A 24,970-nucleotide genomic window follows, 5' to 3' on the forward strand; every position below is an offset into this window, starting at 1 on the left:
CTGGTCTTTGTCTGAAAACTGAGAGGTGGAAGCGTGGTGCGCTAAATCCCGGTCCTATAAAAGCACTTACTTAAGCACACAGTTGTCTTTTATCTGCTGAACGAGCAAGTTGGCTCCAGTGTCACTACTTGTGGCCATAGCGTATGTGCCTGCTGAATTCCTGAATCTGGTCCTAATCCATCACACCGGCATGAGCCTTTGGAGACTACAAGTAAAATACTAATGGAAAGAAATATGGAAATGCAATTTTGATACACCGATGAAAGAAAATGAGTGCTGATTATGAGAGCTGTCAGCTCCATCCTTCTCTCATCTCGTGGTGTCTGTGTGAATAGAGAAATCAAATTAAAAATGCTTGAATGTGTGCAGGAGCTCAAAGGGGAACATACTGATCTGCAGATAAGGTCAGACATGGGCCCTCTGGTTTTTCAGCTGGGGAGGGACTTCAAATGTGTGTACATGAGGGAGCGAGCATCTCCAACACTGGCAAAAAAGGGGGCCCTGTCTTTGTTCTTACTCATGAGAGATACGTTTTAAAACTTAGATAACGAAGACTGGCTGCCACGGGCACCTATAGACAGCACACCCTGGGTGATCTGTCACCCCCAAATAGCCTCGTGTGAGGGGAGACAGATGAAAGGAGTGGCAAATGTCTGCTGATCAAAGTCAGGCAGTGCCAGCACAAGGCATCCTCTGCCCATGGAAATCACATGGAAAAGGCCCACTGGTGGGCCTGAGCTCTCACATCTGTGGAGAGGAAAGAGGGCCCCGATTGCCCCTCTGAGACAACAGGTTTTTTGTTAATAGCATCAAGAATATCCATTACACGGATGTTAACTTTTCCCCCAACTTCTTCATCCAACTTTTCTGTCTCCCGAGAGCATTCAGACTAGAGAAGTATTAAAATACCGTTTTCTCTCTGTGTCCCTTGTTATTTTTGCATTTCATCTTGAGGCCCATCGCCGTTACTTAAAGGGAAGAAATAGGCTTTTGACTGGAATAATGACAATTTGGTGGCCATCATTTTGCTCTGTTATGGATCTATGCCTTTTTCTGTTATACATGAATTCAAAGGCTGGTGCTTAGATCTTAGGCAGGATAAAGCCAATGTTTGCTTCAGAAGAAATTTCTTTGCGAAGAGTACTTTTTTTTTTTTGTAATCATAGAATGACATATTGGTCTTGGGTTATAAAAAGAATTTTATATTTAAAAAGCTATCTCTGAGCTATGTGCTCCTTGTACTCAGCTATAAGCTAAGCAAAACAGAGAGAGAGAGACAGAGAGAGAAAGGAAGGGAAAATGAATTAGCTTGAACTTTTCCTGGGATAAATATGGCCTGATCTTTTAAATTCAGTTCATCCAAGCAATCTCACTGAAATCAGTGGGGTTTCCTCCATGATCTTGGAAGCAGCCCTTGGCTCCATATGGCTTAGCAATAAAAACTGCTTTCAGTATATTAAATAAACCTGACTGGAACTAGAGCTGAGACTCAGCAGAGCACCCGGCTCTCTGCTACTATCCAAAGGGAGCATGCTTGGTGGTGGCACCGGGGCGAGGAGCCCCATGCAGATACCCATCCCTCTTCGGGGAATGCTGTGAAGACGGATACGACACTGGCCACAGCTGCCCTCTGCTTGCCTGGGGCTCCTGGCCCCAGTGATGTGCCCCTGAGACACCTCATGACTTTTGGACGCAGGTCACCGGGCCACCAACATTCCCACCATACCCAAATGGCTGACACAGAGAGACACGTGGGGAAATGGCTCCTCCCAGTCCAAAACGGTGTCATTGATGTGATACAAGCAAAGCAGCGAGGGACAAGCTGGTCTCTCGTCTGCCCGGAGTTGTGTTGAACGGGGAGAAAGAGGCAGAGGGTGCGAGTGAATGAGCGTGTGCGTGCGCAGCCGGCGCAGCACGGGGCGGGAGCTTGCCTCACTCCCTCCCTGCCCTCAACTCTAAACATTTCTTTGTATGGGCTTCAGATCATCTGCTTTTCACAGGCGTTGGAAACTAGTGGGAAAACTGAAGCCTGATTGTGACTGGAAGCTAATGTAGTCTACATGCAGCAGACATCTAATATGGTGTTATTTATTCCCATAGATCTGTTTATTTTGTTTTCAATTTACCAAACCCTGTGACACATTCCCAAAGGTGCCTTGTTGTACAATACGTTGCACACAGTAAGATATTCAGCCTAATTCACTCTTTGTTTTGTTTCAGTTCAGCTGCATGAGGGCACAAATGCGTCTGTGTTATATCTTCTCCTGTGACTGATGTTGCAGACTATTGCCATAGGGTTTTGTGAAATGGGATCTTAGTTAATCTAGGGCATTGTCTTTGTAGTGCTAAATTCTTATTTGCAAACATAATGTTCTGGCATCAATGCAACAGGGGAACATTAGTGTTCTTTTTTTTTTTTTTTTTTTTTTTTTTAGTTTAGAAGAGACTGTATGTACGTGTTTTTAATAAACTTCTATTCTGAGGCTTTTTTTCTGCCTATTCTGCATTTGATCTGAGACATTTATAACACATTGCATCATGTCACATTGATGTCTTTAGCCAGTCAAGCCAAATATTCATAAATCCCATGTGCCCAAATAGAAAATGTACAATGCTAAGGAGAAAAGTACCTGATATTTTTTAAAGCATCCAGAAGAAGGCAATTCTAGCCTTTAAGCATACATGACACACATGCACATGCCCACTCACAGAAAAGACTCTGAAAAAGTGCTCTGTTCATAGCTTTTCTGCAGCCTGGAAGGATGGTATCGCTTATAAACCAATGGCTTTTCTTTGCACTTTGTTGAAAGCTCCCATGTTTTCATTTTTCTTGTATTTCAGGAACGTATTGTTATGCAGTGTGCTGGGGTCTCGGTCTGAGGAACTGCTGCAGAATCAGGAATTCCAAATTGGATGCTATTACACAACTGTGGTGCAGATAAAATTTGATGTAAACAGGATCTGGAAGAGATTTGATGAGACTGTGAAAAAATGAAGATGGGATACAGATTCATTAATAAAACAGCCTGTGGCTAGTGAACATAAAGCCTGATTGATCACAATTACTGCAGTTCATAACAGGAAAAACAGACGTCGGAGGACATACACAAGGAAAAGTCAGTCTGACATCAGAACCGAGCCTCATATTATTTATTGGGTGGCAGCTACAGAAATCCAACCCTTGCTTGTGATGGGTATGTTTCCATAACGGCATTTAAAGCGGTTTAATTTTCACTTCAGCAAGCTTTCAGAATGATTATCTGAAGGGCTTTCTTAGAAACCTGCTTGGATAAAGAAAACAGATCTCCTGCACGTGCTTCCCCAATGTGCAGGCGTTTGTTTCTGGCGGAGCAGAACCCAGTGCTTTGCTGTGAATTAACACCCAGAGTGCTCTGCACACACAGAAACTGCTGCACCACCAGCTCTTACAGCAGCAAGCTCTGCTCATCCCCTCAGAAGGGCCCTGCGAGCTGCCATGTCCCCGATGGGCCAGCTCCTGGCTGCACGGCTGGGTGCGTGCATTGGGTTCACAGCCATGGCTGAGAGGGCAGTGAGGGATTTCCTTGCAGGCGCACTCGAAGCCTGGCTCCCCGCTTTACGCAAGCTCTTAGATGCTTGGTGGAGGCACACCCATGCAGTATCATTGCTTGTATGTTTAATATCCATACGAGCTCCATGCTTCATATGCAGAAATGAATATATTTATTTTTGTTACAGTGAACCCCAAAGCCAGCAGGCACAGACAGGGGGCACAGATGGGAGATGTGGCACAGCTGGGAGAACAAACAGATGCTCTTTCCTGCCCAGTGCCCACAGCAGCCCCTGCTGTCCGGTTTGCAGGAACGTTGATCACACTCATGGTGAGAGGCACCCAAGGTCATGATGAAGCATTACAAGTGTGGTGTGATGGCAGGTACTTGGAGGTTTGGATAGATAATGTCCATTAGCTCAGATGAGGTCTCCAAAATTGTTGCTCTGTAGTCTGTAGATCTCTCAGAAAGAGGAAAAACATTTCCTCATGATACCTTAGTGGGGATAAAGGAGGATGGAGCCATGAAGGGCTGGGAAGCACACAGATACCAGAGTGATAAGTACCAGAAGAAATGTCCATGGGAAATGAATCTTCCTGCTTCTGGAACAGACTTTCAGTGAATGGCATGCAATACAATAGGCACAGGGCCACCCATTAAACCATGAAGACAAATTATTGGAAAGCTGTGCATTGAGTGAGACCCTGCACACTACCTGTGGCATGGCAGAGCGAGGGAGAGGAGGCTTGTGTGTCTGCTGAGGAAGCAGGAGCTCAGTGCTGGTTCCAGAAAAATGCTAATGGAAACTCCTGCTCCCATTTACTCTAAATATCAGCAGTAACTGCTGTCCCTAAGTTTTATCGTCATGGCTCCCATATGGATTTAAGGCAGCAATCTGAGCAGAAACACCCCAGACAGCATCTAGCTGCTCCAAGCCAAGGCAAACCAGCCATCCTGGTGTTTTGGAGGCACCCCTCTAGGTTTCCCTTCTCCTGCCATCCCCATCAGCTGCTGCCAGCTGCTGGTGCCACTGCCTTCTGTTCAACGTGTCGCAGCAGCCTCAGCCCCTCCGCTGCCCTGGCAGGGGCTGGCGGTGGGCTTGGGACATGCACCTCTATGCAGGTCCCCAGGATTCTCACTGCTCTGACTCCTTCCTAATGTTCCAATAAGGCAGAATTAAAAACAGCTGAATGGTCTTCATTTCAAATTCATGGGCAAGGCATACATATTGGAAGAAAAAAAAAAAAAAAAACAAACAACCAAAAAAAACAAAAACAAAAAAAAAAGAGCAAGGCCAAAAGGATGGCCAGATGTCCCTAGCAAGGGAAAAATCCTCCTGGAGCTGGGCATCTGTATTTCACAGCTACCAAACACCAGCAGTCACCACCATATGCTAAGCAGGAAACACAAACCTGTTCCATACCCCCAATGACAGAGGAACACATTGGCAGACTGAAGAAGCTTAGCAGGATTTGGGGGAAGGTCCTAAAACTCTCTCAGTGTAAGACATGTGCTTGCAAAGACCACATATTTGACAGAAACCAGTCCTTTTTTTGCCCTGGTGCTCCTCTGTCCTGCCTGGGTGAGATGGATCTTCTCTGCGGGTATCTTTCCTTGTGGGAATTTGGAGGTGTCAGAAGCCTGTTCCTGACCTGGGGATCACCTGCAGCCCTACACAATCTACGGTCAAATCTTCAAGCCAGCGTCTGTGTCCTGATGGCACGGCAGAGCCGGGTGAATACGGTCACATTGCTCGTCTGTGCCCTGGCTGCTGGTGGGGAAGGAATGGGGTTGCATTTGGCCTGTGGATCTTTGCACCAGGTAACTGTACAGCAGGGGATTTGCTGTTCACGTAAAACTCAATGACTGGTAGTGGAGATGTCAGGATGCTGCCCCACGCCCACACCTCCCTGTTTGTTGGCTTCCCAGAGTGCTTGAACAGGTGCGAAGTGCCCTCATGCAGTTGTGTTCTTCTTCCTTATTCCTACTCGAAGCAACCCCCAAATTCCTGATTGCAAAACATGGTTACTGTTTCCTGAAAGCCAGTCCTGCCCCCAGTGCTGGGGACTGAAAAATCTGGGTAAAGAGAGACAAAAGAGCCATCACCTTTTCACGCTCTAACCTAAGAAAAAAAAATAATGAAAAAATAAAAGTCAACAAGGCCATAAAATGAACATATCAAAGGACAAAACTCCAAAACAACAACAAAAATCCAATAAAGCCAGAACATGTATTTTAGGAGGCCAGTGTTGGACTGGAAGAGCCAAAGACAGGATGAGTGTTGCTTTATGAAAGTAAAATCAAGTCAGTCCCTAAGAAACTGCTCTTGGCCAGCAGCTCCCACTGCAAGGCCTCGGCCAGGACTGCACGGATGACCTTTGGCCTTAAACACACTGCTCCGCACACACAGAAGTCAGAGGCTAGTTTATTCCGAATTCTTCCGGGGATTTTTCACGATTCAATCCAAAGGCGGACTGGTGGGGAGGGGAGAGGTTTGGTGAAAGCGACCACACGCACCCCTGGCCGTGTTTTAACTTGCACTGCCCAGCTCAAGGGCCCAGCCCCTCCGGGCAAGGCGGTCACCGAGGGAAGGGCCAGGCCCTCTGATCAATGTGTGTTCCCGTGGGCATGGCTGCTGGAGCTGGGCTCGGGCTGTGTCCTCTGCCCGCAGCCTTCCTCCTTCACGTTGGGTCTTCCCCATCGACCCACGTTTGCCTGACGGGGTGCACAGCACTTCTTCAAAAGGCCTTTTAGATTGTCACAAAGCTTCTTCGTGGCATTGATAGCCTGCTATTTTATTTATATTTGAAACTTAATTAGCTCCAAGAGTCTGAACTGAGGCATCTTTAACCTAACCTGCTTCGCACAGTGGGCAGCAGCACTCCTCGCCGTCCTTGTGGGATCTGCACAGAGGATACCTGCTTTTCATGAGGATCATATGGTCTCCTCATGGGAGAGCTGGCTGCAGGCCATCTTGTGTGACCACCCTTTAGCCCAGGGAAATTTTGAGTGCTTTCAGTTTTCCCTGTGGCCCTCACAGCAGCTACTCTATTATCTCACCATCTCCTTTCCCTTCCTGTTTTCTGTGCTCCTGGTTTCTCAGCCCTTGTGTGTACGACTTTGTTATGTCTGAGCAGTCATTGCTTTCAGTTCCACTTCTATTTCTGCTCTCAGAAACTCCTTACAAAGCTCAGTTCTAGCAGGCTAAGAATCAAAGGCTCTGCCTCCTACCCTTGGAGTTGTTCATACTCATTTGCCTGACCAGATGTCCCCTGGTGACACTTCACTTACCCAACCAGACTTCCCAAGTAGCTGGAGGGCTTCCAAAATCTTTCTGTTGACCATTGCATGGGTTTTGAAGCCCATGGGTACTTGAATAACAAGGGATGCGACCCACTGGAGTTAACAAATCCATCACTTGTTCTTCTGCTCCTTGCATATCAAGTTGGATCACTCCTAAGCATGACAAACTGTTGACATGAGCCTGCGGGAAGGACCTCCTGGAAGCTGAACCACTGTGTGGTAAAGCTGCAGTAGGGAATGAGGATTCTGGACAGTACCAGCAACCAGAGGCTGGGGGAGTATGGAAAGAAAACCACCCTGGCATTAAGCTATTGCTCCCCAGCAGCTTGCTGGTCTTACTAATCCAAAACTCCCAGAACACAATGGTGCTCAGTTAATTATGACCTTCCAGGCAGGGCTACACGTTACAACTGATCATTCAAAATAGCCTTGATAAATTGTTCTGCCAGAGGACAAGAATATACTTTAAATATGGTCAGGTGTCCTATTATGCAGTAGGACATACTTCCAACTTCGGTACTTGTTTTTTATCATACTTCAGTCGTACGATACACACTGGATCAACCTGCCTGCCATGGATCTTCCCCCTTCCACCATTACTCCCAATCCCTTAACCATTATTTAAGGTTATCCTACTACAAAAATGGCAAAGCTACTTTTGCATGAATGGAGTTGTTAGAAGCTACTGGCTAATGTTCTTCTCAGTCAAAAATGATCTTCTGATGACAGTGAGAATCCCATTAAATGCTACCATTTGGAAAAATAAAAGTTTTAAATAGTCACTGTGTTCCATTTTTATTTATTTATTTATGGTTGATGAAAAGCCTGCCTTGCTTTGCTGGGCATATTAAATGTCTTTACATGTAAATAGCTGAAAACAAGTACTCCTTTAAAGAAGTACCTAACGTGCACAGCCATGGAAGAAATTAGTTAGTCCATGGCCGAGGGCTTTCCATTAGCTTTATCTAACACATAGAAAAGACTTTGTGTTGCCGTCCCTGTCACACACAAGCCAGATTCCACAGTGACTGTATTTGGTCTTGCATGCCTATTCTCTACATAGTTTTACTTGCCATTCACACAAAAGATAAACAGACACACATGTGCTTATACATTTTGAAGAGCATATTTCCTCATACTCTACAAGAGATCTCTTGTAGTACCCTTTCATCATTTTCTATTGTGCCCTTGGAAGTTTTAGCAATATTTGTTTCAAATAAGTTTATTTTTGTATGATTGATTGAAATCTCAAGCTGCAATTAAGAAAATTGCAGCAAGAACCATTAAAGGGATAGCGTCATTTTCTCCCCTTTCCACTAAAATGTCAGGTTTCAATGTCACCGCAAGATAACCCAATCGCGTGCTTGTACACCGTTCACCCAGGCTGGAGTGAGCGTAAAACCGTCTGGAGAACTAATTACAAATGACTAAAAATAATGACACGCAGCAGAAGGAAAATGAAAGGCCCCGGTCCTTATTACTTAACTGCGGAGGTGTGTGTGTGCGCGGTAACACGGGCTATTGTGGAGCAGTCTGTTTAGTAAATACACAAACATCCATCCCCACTTGTAGATTAGCCCCGGTCCCTCCCCTCCCCCATCTCCCTCTGTCTCTCTGCCCTTTCTTTCTCTCCAATTATAAACCAGCACCAGGTTTTCTCATCAGCCATCTCCATGTCTCCAAATGGCTTTTCAGTGTCAGGCCTATCAGGAAATTAACTCATCATGCAGTGACAGCTGCTAATTTTTTCCCCTTACATGTCAGATGGATCGCCTGCTGAAGCTAATAATGAATCACCAATCCCTGATTAGAAGGTGCTTCCGAAACATATAACTGCCATCTGAGCTAACTTTTTTCTTCATATAAAATGATATCACCCTAGAGGAGTAGAAAACGAATTGTATTCTTCAACAAGATGGAACAGGGGTAGGCTGTTTAAGTAGGCCGTGTGCTATCTTAAATTATGGGCTAATATTGCACAGTAAAATAAGTGAAAACTCCCAGCTCTTTTTTATTTTGCCAAATGAATGACTTTTTTTTTTTTTTTTTTTTTTTTCCTGTTACTTAATGCTTCCACCAGAACCAACTTTGCTTCAAATTTCAGGAGTGGCTTTTGTCTTCATCCTGCTCTCTTTTTTAATCTGTTTACAGTGTTTGTGCTCGGGAAGTCTACTAAGCAGGCAAGGGTGGAAAAAAGCGCCAGAAGTTGCTTACCAAGACACACTCTGCTCAACAGAAGCTCCTTGCACTGCTATGCCTGTAGCTCGAACCCCATCCCTCACACCCCATGATTTTCTGGAGGGGACCAACCCGCATTTTAAGCTCAGCTTTGGCTCAGGGATGGCCTGAGGCACGGCTTCGGCAGGCAGAGGCTCCTACAGAGATTACACAACCTGAACCCGCCGCCCACAAAGATCACAAATATATTTCTTCCAGGACCTCACAGCTAACATCTCTGGTATTAAAGCCGCATTTATAAATGACAGCAGCGCTTGCAGCACTATGCACAATTCACATGTGCATACCTTAGCGTGTCAGCTATTGGCTCTGGCTCCTCCAGCTTCCATAGCGAAGTGCAGCTGGTAGTCAGGCAGAATGGTATGTAGCTGTGGGCACTTCGGGTTTTGTTGTTGGTGTTTTTTTTTGTTTGTTTGTTTTTTTGTTATAGGAAATATTTCTCTAAATATGGTTTCCAGCTATCTCTTATCTCCCATTTCTCCCAAAAGATGAAGCCTGAATTCAGGGGCCAGGAGACACTGCCTCGGGAGGTGTATATCTGATTCCTAAGAAACAGAGGTGAAATTTCTTGCCAGAAACAGCTCTTTTTTTTTCCCCTGGTTTTGTTTTGTTTTTCTTTTTTCTTTTTTTTTTTTTTTCTTTTCCATTGTTTTGTTGTTCAGTTTTGGTGGTTTTATTTATTTATTTTTTCTTCCTGCATACTACTTTAATGCTCCCTAAATACTTACGTTTTTACCTGTTTGGCATTGTATGCTCCAACTTCAGTAGCGCTTAATGAAAATGGACAGCAAAGAGGAGATTAAAGCCAATGGTTGTGGCAGTCAGAACATCGGGAGGCAAACAAATGGCACAGGAATGCTGCACGTTGAGCAGTTACTTCCATTACAGCGTAGCGCTTGTTTTTTTCCTGGAGACAAAGTCAGCTGAAGCTGTTCAAACACCAAAATTAGCTTTGAGGAACTGAAAGGCTGCCTGGGCTGTACGCCTTTCCTGGATGCACCACACGAGTCCTGCTGTGCTCTGAAGGTGTGCGCTACCTGTGGCACAGGCCTCCTGCGGCCCATCAGCCTGCTCCCCGACTCCAGCACCACGCATGGACCATCCTGGTGGCCCAGGTCCTCTTTGGGTGCTGCTCCTGAAGCATCCACCTCCCCCTGCTGCCTCCTTCCCAGGGCAGAGGGCAGGACAGAGGCTGGCAGGTCCCTGGAGCGCTCCCGCTGATCTCCTCCCAGCTTATGGTGAGGTGCCAGGAGCGTGGGCATGGAAGGGACACACACGCCGGAGATGAGTTCCCTCAGCCTCAGGACAGATCTGCTGTGACCTCGGCTCCAGGTGTGTCACAGACAGCATTTCAGCATGGGGCTGAGATGGCGCGTGGAGTCCTTAAGCAGCCTGTCTGCACAGGAATGAATGTCATCCTTGATTTCTAATGTTACATTTGTAGGGCACTAATAAGTTAACTTCAAAGTGCACATTAAAAAGAAGAAGGAGGGAAGGAAAAAAAAAAAAAAAAAAAGCACTAGAAAGAAATTAGCTCTCCTGATCAGGCTGCACTCGGAGAGAAGTATCGTTAACCTGAGCTTCCAGGTAATTACAGCACACGGCAGGTTAGTGAATCCTTCCAATACTCCCAAGCACAGGAACACCTACCACAGTTTTTTTTTTTATGCAAAGGTCTGCTCTTTTCATTGTGCATACAATGTGATTGCTGGTTTGACACTGCAGGCTACACTGGTTTTATGAAGGATTAAATGCCACCTGAGACATATTTATCCTAAATAAATCACAAATGGTAAACTGCAGCATGTCAGTGTCAACACCCTGTACTGCAGCAGAAAGGTTAGCCATACAGGACTAAGCACAGCAAAGAATTAGCATCCAAGCTGCAAGACCACAGGGCTACAGTTAACAGGAGGAATGATCAAGAAGAAATATTTCCACTGAAAAACATTCCGTTTTTTGAACATCTGTGAGAGCCTTGCAGAGGGCCATCATTTTGTAAAGGTCACCTTTTTCCTGATAACAAACGGGAGTTGATCCTGTCACTGTTTGCTGAAGACAGTATTTAAGAGTAAGTGAACAGCCTGTCACTTTTAAGAAAGATGAGCAAGTCAAACTCGGCTAATTATGAATCTCCATGTCTAACTTGAAATTTACTTTTTTGGGGGTCTGACAAAGACATAACCTTAATTCCTGGAAAATAATAAAATTAAAAAAAAAAAAAAAAAGAGAGAGAGATGAAAAGACAGCAGGCTCTTATAGCCCCAGAATGAAGCACCTTTTCTAAGCAGCTCTATCAGAAAATACATTTTTAAACAGTTCCTTCAAGAAGGAACTATTGTTTTGCCTCACCCCAACTTTCTCACAGTTGATAATTTTAAGATATTAAACATGATAGGAAACCCAGTTATCTCTAGAGTCAGCATGGCTTATACCCTAAACACTTACACAATTATATTAAGCATGCATGAGGCACACTTCAGAAATTAGATTCTTTTATCTTTATCTAGCTAGCTAGCTTGAGAAAGGAAAAGAGAAAATGCACAGACATAACAGATAGCATTTGTTTGCTCCTGCTGAATGCCAGTTCTGTTTATTGCTTAATATTAAAAATCATGATGCTTTATTTTAATGCTAACATTTTATTTGAAAGACAAAAACAAACAAATGAAAAAAAAAACAAACTTGCCAGTTTATATTTTACATTTTTTTTAAAGAAACAAAAGCAGTTGTATTGTGAAACAAATCTTTTCAACATGAACTTGCATTGGACAATTGCAGTATATCCACAACTAAATAATTGACATTCTGGACTAAGCAAGAAATACAAGGTCACCTTTTTTTTTTTTTTTTTTCTACTTGTTAATGTCAATGTCAGAATTTTCTTCAAAAATCCCCATAACATTTCAAAAGTAGCTCACAAAATGAACTGCAAAATGGTATTTATATGAAGCACTATTTATAAGAAAAGCAAAACTCTGACAGTGAGAATATCTTTTCAAAAAAAAAAAAAAAAGCACATTTCGTATGTAGGACTCTCATCTAAATTTAAGTGGAAGATACAGGCATCAAGTTATTTTTTTTTGTATGTGTATAATCAAGAATTTTCTGAAATGTAGCATTCTGAGCTCTTCCCTAGGAAAACTCTTACGTGATACCATGAAAAAGTAAGCTACTATTAAAAAATTTGATTCCAGATGGAGAAAATACTTAATTTGATGGCATATGTTTCACCAGGGATATTTTAAAGTAAGATTGTAGAAAGCAAAATGTCACCTGTTCTTCTTTACAATAAAGGGCACCAATTACAGTATCTAAGCTTACCTGATCACCTTGTCATTGTAATGATGCACTTTTTGTAATTTTTTGCTTATTTATCTGTTTATAAAACATACATGTAAGTGAAAGTATTTTACTCTTTTGATTATGTTAGACAAAAAAGAAGGCAGGGATTTACCCTGAGATAAAACAACATTTGAAAAAAAAAAACAACCAGTGAACAGAACAATACCTACTGGAGAGGAGGGGGGTATTTTTATCCTCTTTTGTGTCCTAACGCATTTGCTTTAAAATAATCCCCTATAATAATTCTCAGAGCTATTGTAACAAGATTGTACTATCCTTTTCAGTGAACTCCTCCTAGTAGCTGACCTTCACCTCCTGCAACGTGCATATCTGTTACCTGCCTATGAGGATATTGTATCGAGAAGGTTTTACAGAAGTTGTTCCAGGAATGCAGTGCCTCCATGGATCTGATCACCTGAATCAAGCCTAGGAGATAAAGCTCTTCATGCTTCTTGTACTTCGTTATCATCTTGCTGGCCCTGAACTACTTGTGAGCCACCCTCCGTATAAATGACCATGCTTGTTAACTGTTCTCCTGCTCTATCAGGGGATACAGCTTTTGCTTCTATAGCAGTACCAGCCTGCAAAATCTCTTGAGACCCAGCTGTCTCTATCACAGCGTGCGAGTACACACCAGGCTCATCCTGCATGTCCGGTGGCAATTCTGTGACAATGTAGTGGGTTGCACCTTCTGAGAAGTCGCCATCAGAACCCTGAACCATGGCTTGAGCTATTTCTTCGGTGACGATGATCTGTGATATTTCCCCATCCGAATCGACTAAATCCATGTGTTCGCTCTGGACACTGAGCGCGTGGCTACCAGCTTCCTGCATAATTATCTGGGAGCCTTCTCCAGCTACCATATGCACAGTCCCTTCCTCATTTACAATGACCTGAGTGACACCTTCTTTCATCAGCTGGTCGGCTGCAGCCGTATCACATACAGCAAAATGTAACACTCCTTGGACCATTTTCTTGAAGGCAGCCTGAGCTCTCTCCTGAGATGCAATTATAGCCGATGGGTGCATGACCTGCGTCACTACTTCCATAGGTTCGGTATCTTCCTGAGTCTCCTGAACTTCATGGAACATTTGTATTTCTTGTCCCCCTGCATCACTGGGGACATTGGGCGCCTCTGGGTTTGGCATTTGCAAGAAATCTTTGTGACTAGACCTGCTTCTGTCAAGGAGTCCAGATTTGGTTTCCACTTCACCCAGCTCTGTTACAGCACAAAGCAGGGCATCTAACGCTGACGAGGACTCTTGGGGATGGACTGTAGCTTCAGAAGCATCTAAAACTTCTTGTTGCATTATCTGCTGCAGCACAGCACTACTGGAGTCAGGAACTGCATCTATAGGAACGGCCTCCTCCATCTCGGCTCCTGTTACAGCGCCTTCAACCACCACCACCTGCGTGGCACCATCTGCTAGCTGCTCGGTAAGTATCTGCCCTGGAACCACACCACTCACGTGCGAGCCGTTTTGGTTTGTAGCTATGACTTGCCCATCCTCCGTAATATGGACGACCCTGGCCATCTGACCAGCCATTGCCAGCGTCTGAAGGGTAGCCGCTGCCGTTTCTTCCGCAGAGACATCGATTGCAAAGTCGCCATCATATCCTTGGATAATAATAACTTGCTGAACTTGTTCAGGCGACTGTGGCTGCCTTCTGCTGCCCCGAAAGGCCTTCTCTTTAACTGGAGATACCTCTCCCAGTGATGCTGCGGTGAAAGGACTCGCAGTTTCCACAAAGGTTGCTCCTTGCCCCTTCAGCCGGCACTCGTAGGACTTGGATACAATGCCTGCAAGACAAAATATGCTGTGAACGTGGTATCACGGAAAATATCAGTTCATTACTTTAAAAAACTGTAGCTTAAATGGAAGAAAATTCCTTGACAATTTTTAGATTTCACTGGCAGAAAACACAGATAAAATGAGCAAGCGAACAAAAACAATTTGCATGTTTTCCAAATAACATATTTACAGGTTGAAATAATTGCTGAGTTTAACAATGCTGCAGCCTATTAACAATTTAAATGTGTTTTTTTAAAATATGCTGTACAAAAAAAGCCCAGATAAATACAGTATACAGTTAAAAGCCATTAACACATCTTTTATAGAAAATCCTACTGGTGATACTTGGGTACTTCGGCAACAAATTTTAGGATCGTACGTTACGTTAAACATATCTGGGTGTGAAAAACTGTGGCTGATCTTCTTAATACCCTGCTTTGTTGGCGAGGTAATTGCCATGCTGTCAGTTTGATGCCGTTGTCTTCCCCTTCATTTCCCACCTAGCATCTTCTCCAGCACACCTTACTGGCTCAGTTCACTAGCCTAGTTACCTGGAGAAAACGCTCGGCAGTCACCCTAAGCAGGATATTTTATGCAACTATCGCCCAGAGAAACCTCAATTACACTTCTTAATTACTTCTACGTGAAATCAATTAATAGATAAAAATACCTTTACCTCCACGTTGCAACTGCTTATTTCGCCACTCAGTCTGCTTTTGGGTCAGTGAAGGCCTTCTCCTCCATTCTCAACACTAACAATGACACTTCAGCCAAGCAAACAATGCCCACGGCCGCACAAAGCCAAGCCCACCACCCTCAAAACATGGTCTCGGGGTTACCCTGCCGCCCTCCTTGCCTTTTAAGAGGTTAGCCAGACATGACTGGCTGCACCCTGCGACCAGCCCCATGGCAGAACAGATCCAGTATTCGCTGTCCCCCTGTCATGGTGCCATCCCCAAGCCCCACTGCAGCTCCTGCAGGGCCACAACCAGAACACTCTGAGAAGAAAGTGGAACCCAGAAAGAAGAAAGTGGGACCCAGACACTGAGATCAAGACAACGGTTTGGTGCCAGGTGGGCCTTGGGAAGACTGATGAGGCCCCTGGTGCTGAGGCTGTCCCCACCCACGTTTTAGCTGTCAGGCCCTGATCCTACAGAGAACTACAGTGGGCTCTGAAAACCAGAGACTCATCTGCTTGAAGGTAAGTTCACACTTACAAGATGTGCTACACCGAGACTGAGCACTTGGCATCTTGCAGCCTCTAGCAAGTTGATATGCTAAGGTGAGTATCAAGATAATATTCCAAGGTAACACCAGTGCCTGAAAGGCTGGGCACTTGCTGGCATTTATCTATCCATCTATCCGTCTTTTTTTCTATTACAAAGCTTCTTGTGGAGAAGCTTATGAAGCACAGGTAATTGTGTTAAGCTGAAAGGCTGCAAATCACTTTCAGAAGTCTCAGCTGACATTACACAACTTTCTCCATCTTAGTTTGCAAGGCAGGTTATCTTTGGAAAAGAAAATTAACAATTTAAACCATTAGAGTGTTTCCAAGTGATGCTGCGTGATGTATCTGGCACATACAATTGAAGTACATTTTGTCAGGCGTAAGCTGTGAGGAGGCTTACTGTGGTACGACTGGTTCTTATCCCCACTTTTCCTCTGCTCTCTGTAGGCTCTGACATTCACGAGACCCCCCAAAGAGCAGAAAAATAGGAAGGGGAAATCAACATAAAATGACAATTATCTTAGCTCCTCCACATTTTATAATAGAGTAGAAGTAATTAATTCTCTCAGGAATCTTGCTTTGTTGACATGATAAAAGAGGAGCCTGGCAGTGATGTGGCACAAAATCAAAATAACTCTACAAATCATGCATTTTCCACAGGATTTCAAAATCAAAATAACTCTGCGATCATAATTTTCACATGCATGCATCAAAATCATGACATCTTTCCCCTAAGATAATGATAATTTATGTACAGGACACAGCATCGCTGCAGCGAGGAGAAGCTCCGGTCTGGGGAAGGGAAAGAAAAAGGAAATCCATCCTGTTTTCATCTCCTAAAATAATTGCCGTACCCATGAATCTGTGCAGCTCCGGCCTTTGCTGTGCAATTGAACAGGAAGTCTCCTGGGTGAAGAGCTATCCAGTGAATCCCTCGCAGCGCTGATAATTATGCCATTCTGACTGCTTACTTAATCTATTTGAATCCAGAGGTGAGTTAAGCCACTTCCTGACCATTAAAGTAAACTACATGGGTAAATACTGCTGTCACTAAGGGGTGTGATGAAGCTTAACTACACCAACATCTTAACCTCAGCTCGGTGCAACCCCAGCTATTCCATCACAGTTCATAAATGCGATTGCAGGTCCATCTTTTGATTCAGCAATTTAATAACTTCGAGTGCTGTCAGTACTGCTTTGAAAAATGGCTCCTATAAAATGTAACAGCCTCAATCAGATTGTAAAAGATTCACCCACTGAAGATTCTTCCATTTCAACTATAATGAATTAATGTTGAGCTATGTAGAAGTTCAAGTGTCATTTAAACTAATGTGAATCTACTGTAACTTTAAATTTTTACTGGACTATGACCAAGAATTTACTGGGAACATCAGCTTCAATTTTAGTGATTTTTCATGGTAAATATGAATTGCAGATTTTACTGGTTTTCTTTTGTTTTACCAGTGAAAAGCCAAGTAGGGAAGATATTTAGAAAACAACATATTTTGAGGCTTAGCTGCTATTTTGACTTTGAAACTGCACATTTCTATAATGGAGCGCTGCTATCCAACACAACATTTGCAGGAATTTTTATGTATTTAAGGAACATGTCACATTATTGGACTGTATGTAGCAACAAATCATGTTGTCCTACTAAATTCAGCCTGCCTCTCACCCCCTCTTAAAAGCCGGCAAAGAGACGGGGTAAGTGTTGGCTGACATGGCAAACATAAGCTGCAATACAAGCCCACATTAATATTAGGAAAACTGGACTTGTTGCTGATTGCATGTCACTGCAAATTAAGAAGATACACAAATAGGCATTAAAATGACAAAATATAATGATACGAGAGCTCATATTCAGACAATTTGTAAAGAGGTGTTTCATATCTAGGGGTGCAATGATCACAGAATTGGTTTCTTTCCAAGAAGTCTGTCATTTCAGCAGGACCATTATTTATCAGTCGGAGTCCTGAGCGACTGTTAGTTTTTTATTTGAAAATGTCAGGATTTTTTAGACATTAAATCCATATTCGCAGGTTATTTTAATTCTCAGAGACCACAAACTCCCAAAATAGGGCTAAAAGAAATGCTTTGATGTTTAATGTGCTTCTGGGAAACTACAAATAGGGTTTAGTACCTTTTTCCCTCTCTTTTCCTCAGTACCTGACTTCCTTTTGTGTGTCTGTTTTATTCTTTTGTTACTGTCATCATTTGTTCCCCACAGAATAAATACCTTATTCTTTTGTTAAGCGCACATTTAATTAAAATGTACAGGATTTGTGCAGTAAACTCGAATGAAACAAATAAAACAAGGGCCCCCTCTCTTGAAGGCATACGTTGTGAATGAAAAATGTCATTACAGACTAAAAAATTTTGCAGTAAACAGGGCCTACAGAGAGAAGTTTCCCCCGTAATGACATCCATAAAATACACAAATGGCACTTTTAGTACCATCCTGAATATGGCATTTTCTGTGCTCTACACACAATCTAAATGGTTTGATCATAGAGCATAATACTCCATTGGGTTTATAGAACAATCAATGTTCCATAAAATGATGTATTTATCCAATAGTAGGCTCAGCAGTTACTGGTGTATGACATTGTAGGACACTGGCTTTGTACTGTTCAGCAGCACACATGCTGGCTGTAAAACTTATCTAACACTACTTCAACAACTTCATCTCATCTGTGTCAAGTAATTTGTTGAAGCCTCAGCTTGGTTTAAAAAAACTTGTAATAAAAATTCATAGGATTTTCAGGAGAATGAAAGCTGATGACAATAGAGAGGTCACATTGTGGCGCCACGCGAGGGGTCGGGGGTCAGCTGCAGTTCTAAAACAGAAAGTAGATTTCATGCATCGTGTAGCAGATAAAGATGGCATTAAGGAGACTTGTCTCAGAAAGAAATGCGTAATGCGTTAGGAAAGTCTCTGCTAATATTATATGTAAAGCACCACTTTGCTCTCAAACAGCTGCCTCTTCAGAATTTTAAACTTGCCCAAAAGTTGTAGCAGTGGCTGTGCACGGTGAGGCTGGGCTGAGGATATCCTTCATGAGGAGCACCTTTAGGACAAAGCAGTAAGTCATAGATGAAATAATCTGGTAGGATGACGGAAATGATCTGCATTTACACAGCACGCTTAAAACAGCTATTTTGCCTTTCCTGCGAAAGTTCCAGGTGACCTGATTTACAGCACCCTATCTGACAACACTTAATTTTTCATACTTGATTAGTATTGGTAATTAGGCACATTATTTACTGATACATACAAATATTTTGTATCTATTAAAATGCAATGAATATTAAACAACGTGTATGCAAAGAAACATCTTTTCTTTCAACTAAATGCAACCTTCCTACAATTACAAGATATTGAAAATTCAACTTACATTGGCTATCACTTGAATGAGCAACTGATGTCTTTATTTCAAAAGTTATTGTCTATGTAACAATAAAATATTTTGACTGGTATGGTAAAAGCCCACTATCCAAGTACATAAAGGAATAATTTAGGCCCTGATCCAGCTCCAAATTTCTGCATTTTTCTTTCATTCATTCTTTTTTTTTTTTTCTTTTTGTAATGATCTTTAAATAATTAAGTGCAGTCTAAGAATTGTAGCATGACTATTTTCTTGATTTTTGGAGGCCATAATAATAAACCACATTTTTAAGATCTCTTCCTTAACCATAGTAAAAGCTGTTTCAAAAACAGCATTTTCAAAAACAGATAGTTAAGCTACTAAATAAAAGAGGTTGTGAAGGCTCATTCATATCTTCTACTGAAGGAAGAAAATAGGATGGGTCAAACCAAGAAGTGAAATAAATCAGCAAGCCAAAAGGGCTCTGTCAGAACTATTATGTCCACAAAGGCAGCATATATTTGTAAAGCAGTACAAATAGATATACCTATGGGGAACTTAACCAGCTCCCTAAGAGACATAAAAAAAATTCCACCGTTGACAGAAGGTACGTAAATGGTAATAAGAGAAAGATACCAATGCAGTAAGGGTTTTTTCTTTTCAGTATATTTTTACTGTAAAAAGAATAAATAAATAAATACCATAACCTATTCCAAAATACTGTGAGTAGTTCATCCTATACTTAAAAATCCAGAAATGTCATGTTTCATGCTAAAACTCAAAACATCCTTTGCTTCTAGCTTTATCCTTTGTCCTCCATCATGTTTAGAAATTTCAAGGTCTTCTAAGAATTGTTTGTATAAAGGATGAAGCTCTAACCTTTCGGGTACCTTAAGCAAAGTGGCAGATGTCCGTTTAGCTATCTTAATATGTAAAAGGAAATAATTTTGCATTTTTTTTCTTCTGATAACCAGACTGAATTTTTCTGCTTGTTATTTTTACGTTGCATACCTTACAGGACTATGTCAACAGCAACAACAGAGAAGCAAAACAAGAAACAGCCACCAAAATAAATAGCTGGGCCATTCAGTTATGGTGTTTAGGCAGGTGGTTAGGTTAGGTTAGGTAAGGTTAGGTTAGGCTAGGTTAGGTTAGGTTAGGTTAGGTTAGGTTAGGTTAGGTTAGGTTAGGTTAGGTTAGGTTAGGTTAGGTTAGGTTAGGGTTGGGTTGGGTTGGGTTCCTTCCAATGCCCAATTAACCTTTGGGAAAAGGCCTCTGTGATAAATTTCAGCTTTTTTGTTGTGTTTAAGGTCAAAAATGAATTCTACAAAGCCTAGTGTTACAGAAGCTATGCAAATAGAAAATGTATGTACTGAAACTGCCACTGACCACAGTAAACGGGTAAGGCGTTAATGTATAGATTTTACAACTGCCCAATGTGCACAGTGCCAGACTTTCTTGTAGACTACTTTTTGTCTTTACACACTTGCCACCATGCAGGCCTTATCTTCTCAAGTCCTGCCTGGGAGCAAAAGTCTCACTGAGGCATATTCAGCAATTACCTGTATGGACAAGTAACATTAGGAATGTATTTGGAGTACTTTAGCTAGTTTTTCCAAAGCAATTTAGCAGCTGGAGATGAGGGCAGCCAGCCTGGACATTTCTTTGCAGACCGGCTTCAAAGGCCCTCAGTTTGGGAACAACTGACATTGATGCTACACGGATGTACTTTTTCTGCTTTAACTCCTGCAGCGTAACTGCAGTGCTTTCTTAGCACCTTTAAACCAGAATCCAGATTGCAAAAGAAACCGGTTGTGCTTGGTCAGACTGCAGAATTCTGTTGCCTGGGCCTACAGAGCATACAAGATTACATGAAAAATAATAGGAATGCTAATATGAGAAAATCAGAAAACAAACAATCAAACAAACAAACCACAAGCTCTGATCATATCACAAATTATTGGGATTCCTAAAATGTGTTCTAACTCACACTAACTATTCTGCTAAAAAAAAAAAAAAAAAAAAAAAAGCCCAAACTACTTTTTGTCCTTATTATCTCTGCAAGAGTTTCTGTTTTTCAAGAATATATACATTTAGATCCTGGTCTCATAAACATTTATTTATCAAGAGTACTGCTTACTGCCATAGTTAGCCTCAATAGTCTCAAAGGGACTAAACATGGTAGCTTGCATTATGCATTGTGTTTGCATAATCAGGCCCTTGGGATTAACAATTCTGAAATTGGCTAGCCTTTCCCAACGCTTGATGTACATATATGCACTAAAGAGAACAGACACTTGTAAGGGACACCAAAAATAATAAAAAAAATCATGTTATGAAATGATCAAGCAGAAATTATATTCTTTCATATACCAATCAAATCTCAGTCTCGTGATCTCATTTATTTATTTATTCTGATTTATGCACCCATTCAGTAAAAAGCAGCACCTGTTCTTTGCTCAAGGGCATGTCTCAACCCATCTGAAAAGCACGGCAGCTTTTAGGCAGAAGGTTTGTGAAGAACTAAAACTAGTAAGTTTCCTTGGTTGTTTTTGTTAGTTAAGATAACAGAAATTAGCATTTGCTCTGCGATAGTCATCTTTGCAATTCATTTATAAATTCAGCTACGTTACAGTGTATGTTCATATCTTTCCAGGGTAAATTACGGGAAATAACCATTTGTCTTCATTGTAGACACTTTTGTATGTATAGTAGAAAACAAACCTCTATTCAATAACTGCACAGAGGCACCATTAAAATCAAATTTACAGTAAACAGAACCTGCAGCTGGGGTAAAACACTAACTGTTAGTATTTTAATTATCAGCGAAGCTTTCGGAGGTCTAACATCTGCTCATAGCCAAATGACAGCAGCTGCTCGCGTACACTTAAAACAATGTGAATTTCTTCTATAAATATTAAAATGAATTGTATGTTGTGTGTTCATTGTAGCTATATTCCTATTAAGCTGTTTAAGTGTATAGGGCATTTTGAACTTCTTTCTTGTGGCAAATTCGTAAAGGGCTGACCTCTTCAAAAGAATGAGAGGCGAAGACAGCAAAAATTCTTGAGTCTGTAAATTGAAAATGTTTAGAGACAGTACTAGAGGTCACCCTCTGCCAAGATGTTGCTAGTAAATGCTAGCAAAACATCAGCAATAAGTTCTGATCATTGTGCACTATAGTAACTTCAAGGACAGGACTTCTCAGCAGGCAAGGTGTCAGGAGTCTATGGGATGGGTTATAACAAAAGCTAACACTCATTGAATGAGTAGAAGCAATTAATGCAGAAGAATTACCAGTAAAAAATGTTCTATTTCAATATTCAAAGCATCGGAGGAGATGAGCGTGCTGTCTTTTATGGACTTCATCAAAATCATACCGGAATGAGCACTGATTCATATGATTAGAAGTAATAATCTGTCAGAGAGAAGGAGCTCTGCTGGGCCAATATGAGATCAGTTAATTTTGCGAACAAGGGTGAGCTTCATAACTTAACTTTGCAGCTTTTTATCTGGACGTTGACATACAGCTGATATTTTCATTTTCATCTCTCATTTGCTGGGAATTTAGGAAAGACAACTGGAGAAGTGACATGCATCTGTTCAAATGGTAGTGGCTGGCACAGTGAGCAAGCGTTACAACCAGTTTCAGAAGAAAACAAGGTGAAGGAGGCTGGGGCTTTAACTTACACATAGATTCAATAGAGAAAGACCTATTTCTGTGCTTTTGTAGCACCAAATGTAATACCACTGGCTAATAATATTTATACATTTTTGCATTGATTCTGAAGCTAGAGAGGAGCTTTAGATGGTTTAGTCTGAAAGCCATAGGTCATGCCATGCTATGCCTTGAAAGAAAAATATTAGGTGCTTCAGCCCTACATGTGTAACCTCCAACACAGGATCAACCACAGCTGTTCCCGAACTGGTACAAGGCATAAGACAAAGCTGAATTAATTACACAGGCAGTTGCTGAGCTTTTGCCATCTGATTTCCTACCCCAAAGGTCAGTGTCAGTGCACTGCGTCCCACTACTTCTGAGACGGAGGCAACAGGGCTGGGTAGAAGTGGAAGTGGTCCAGTTACCAGGGTGGCCTTCCCCTCTGCTGGACCCATCGCTCCACCTCGGGAACAGGGAGCATCAAGGCTTATAATGCCTAATTCTCAGAAAAGATGTTGATATTTCAGAGTGTCACACAGGCTTAGCAGTAACCACAGGATTATTTAAGAAATGTGAAGCAGGGTACATGCTGGTCTTGGAGGGTGGGATGGGAAGCGGAGGCTGGAGAGACGGGTAACTCTTTTATACCACTTTTGAGGGTCGAGTTTGTGACAAAGTCTTCTTTTCATGATTCACCTCTGGTGAAGGGTGGAAGCAGCATGTTTCCAGCATATCTTCAAAGGAAGAGCTGTTCCTATAATTGACCCTTCCACTGACAGAAATGTATCTTCAGTGCTACTGATACAGTAGTACCTAAACGAGCTGTCTCCCACTTCCAGCGTTAGAAGGCACGAGGCTGTACGTAGTTAAAACAAGACATAAGACACCAAAGGTGGAACTCTTGGAGCCACCGCCGAACACTCCCGATGCAGGAATTAAGGTGTCAGTGTGCCACGGCTACGTGCGACGTGCAAAGTAAACCACTGCACCATGGTTCGGTACAAGTGCTCAGAAGCTCCTTACTCCAGGTGCTTCCACCCAGCTGCAAAGTTGTGCTTTTGAGATCTGAATCATTTCCATGCTGCACTGTCAATAAAGCTACCCAAGCAGTTGGTTAGCCAGAGGTAGAAATCAACAGCTTTTAGGTGGAATACACAGATAATAAGAAATTGAGAGGAGGTGTTGAAAACATCACAAAGAGCAACAGGATGCAACATAAATAAATTCAACAATGAAAGTGCAACATTCAACTTGTGCTGCTGCATACTGGTGCTCGTGGAGAAAGTTAATCTGCAAAAATGAGACTAAGTGAGAGATAAGTCCCTTGAGAATTGTAATGCTGAAGAAATCTAAAGAATGACAGTGGTCATCAAATTAGATGCGAGTTTATGAAAAGATAAAGCAGGAACAGAAAACAGGCCAAAGCAATTGTTAATTGCAGGTTCAGAAGCATGTCTCCTGCACATTGCTCTGGTATGGATACAACTGAATTATGTCTCAGCTTCACTAGGGCAGAGACACTGCCTAAGGAATATTCAAAACAGTGAAACAAGTTATTAGAAGGTTGGCTAGCATGGAAATATTGAAGTTTAAGTGCACACATTCTGGCAACAACAACCTCTAATTTTTTTTGATGCAAATGCTGAAGAGGGAGGAAATTTTTTGTCCCTTTTGGATCACCATAATCTGATTTTGATGAAACGCTAAAATATTCAAGCCACACTGTGGGAAGAAGTTTGGCCATGGTGAGCAAGGGATGCCAATTCAGCTACCTACCCCTTCCAGGTGCCAGAGCAATGAGGCTCCCACACTGAATAAATCAACCACACGAGAGCTGGAATAGGTTTTAACCCAAGTCATTGCCACTTGCACTGCAAACCCATACCATCCCACAACAGTTCAGTGAAACATGGCATGCGATCCTCCAGTAACTACTTAGTTAACTTCTGTAAACAACTCCCTTCTGAACTGAAGTTCACCCAAGACTGCGGCGCCTTGAGTCTTAAAAAGCCAAAGAATTTGCAATGACTGTCAATCACACAGAGCATGAATCCTACTCAAATACGGACTAGTAAACAAACCCTGCCATTCTGTCAGGTCATTTCATTAGCTCTTCTTATTTTTTAGCTCATGAGGCCCAGTTTAGACCAGAAGAAGAAGGAATATTTAAAAACTTATTAGTGATCACATTTTTGTAATACATTTTAAATTCCACTTAGTTGTTACTTTTGATAGTACTTGTTCAAAGATTTATTGTACATATCTGTCTACAACTGATGCCAAATAATGTTTAAAAACATGTTAATGAAATTATGCAAACACAATGGTTCCTACTACATTTATCTATAGCATGTTGCACAGTGCAGTGGATGCACTTCTTACTCTGCTGTTACACAGAACTGCTACAGCATTATTAGTGGTAAAATAAGTGGACTCCAAGCACTACTGCTATTACCGGAACAGTTCACGTTTTTCAGTGTCATAGACAAAATTTCAGAGGAAAGTAC

General features: G+C 42.1%; 1 protein-coding gene and 1 long non-coding RNA gene across 4 annotated transcripts in view; one reads left to right on the plus strand and one right to left on the minus strand.

Annotated features, from left to right (window-relative positions):
- Positions 1-8,693: 8,693 nt before the first annotated feature.
- Positions 8,694-9,305, plus strand: LOC311432007. The gene is made up of 2 exons (XR_014689773.1): positions 8,694-8,759; positions 8,985-9,305. It is a non-coding gene; the product is annotated as an uncharacterized lncRNA (long non-coding RNA).
- Positions 9,306-11,633: 2,328 nt separating this feature from the next.
- ZNF407 (zinc finger protein 407) overlaps positions 11,634-24,970 on the minus strand; it is a 335,386-nt gene continuing 322,049 nt past the window's right edge. For all 3 annotated transcript variants that reach the window (XM_084508877.1, XM_084508878.1, XM_084508879.1), the window contains one exon: positions 11,634-14,217. In XM_084508877.1, the coding sequence (XP_084365003.1) occupies positions 12,860-14,217 (1,358 nt within the window). In that variant the 3' untranslated portion in view covers positions 11,634-12,859. The remainder of the gene's footprint in view (positions 14,218-24,970) is intronic.

The sequence above is a fragment of the Aythya ferina genome (assembly GCF_964211825.1).
Source record: "Aythya ferina genome assembly, chromosome: 2".
Taxonomy (NCBI): Eukaryota; Metazoa; Chordata; class Aves; order Anseriformes; family Anatidae; genus Aythya; species Aythya ferina.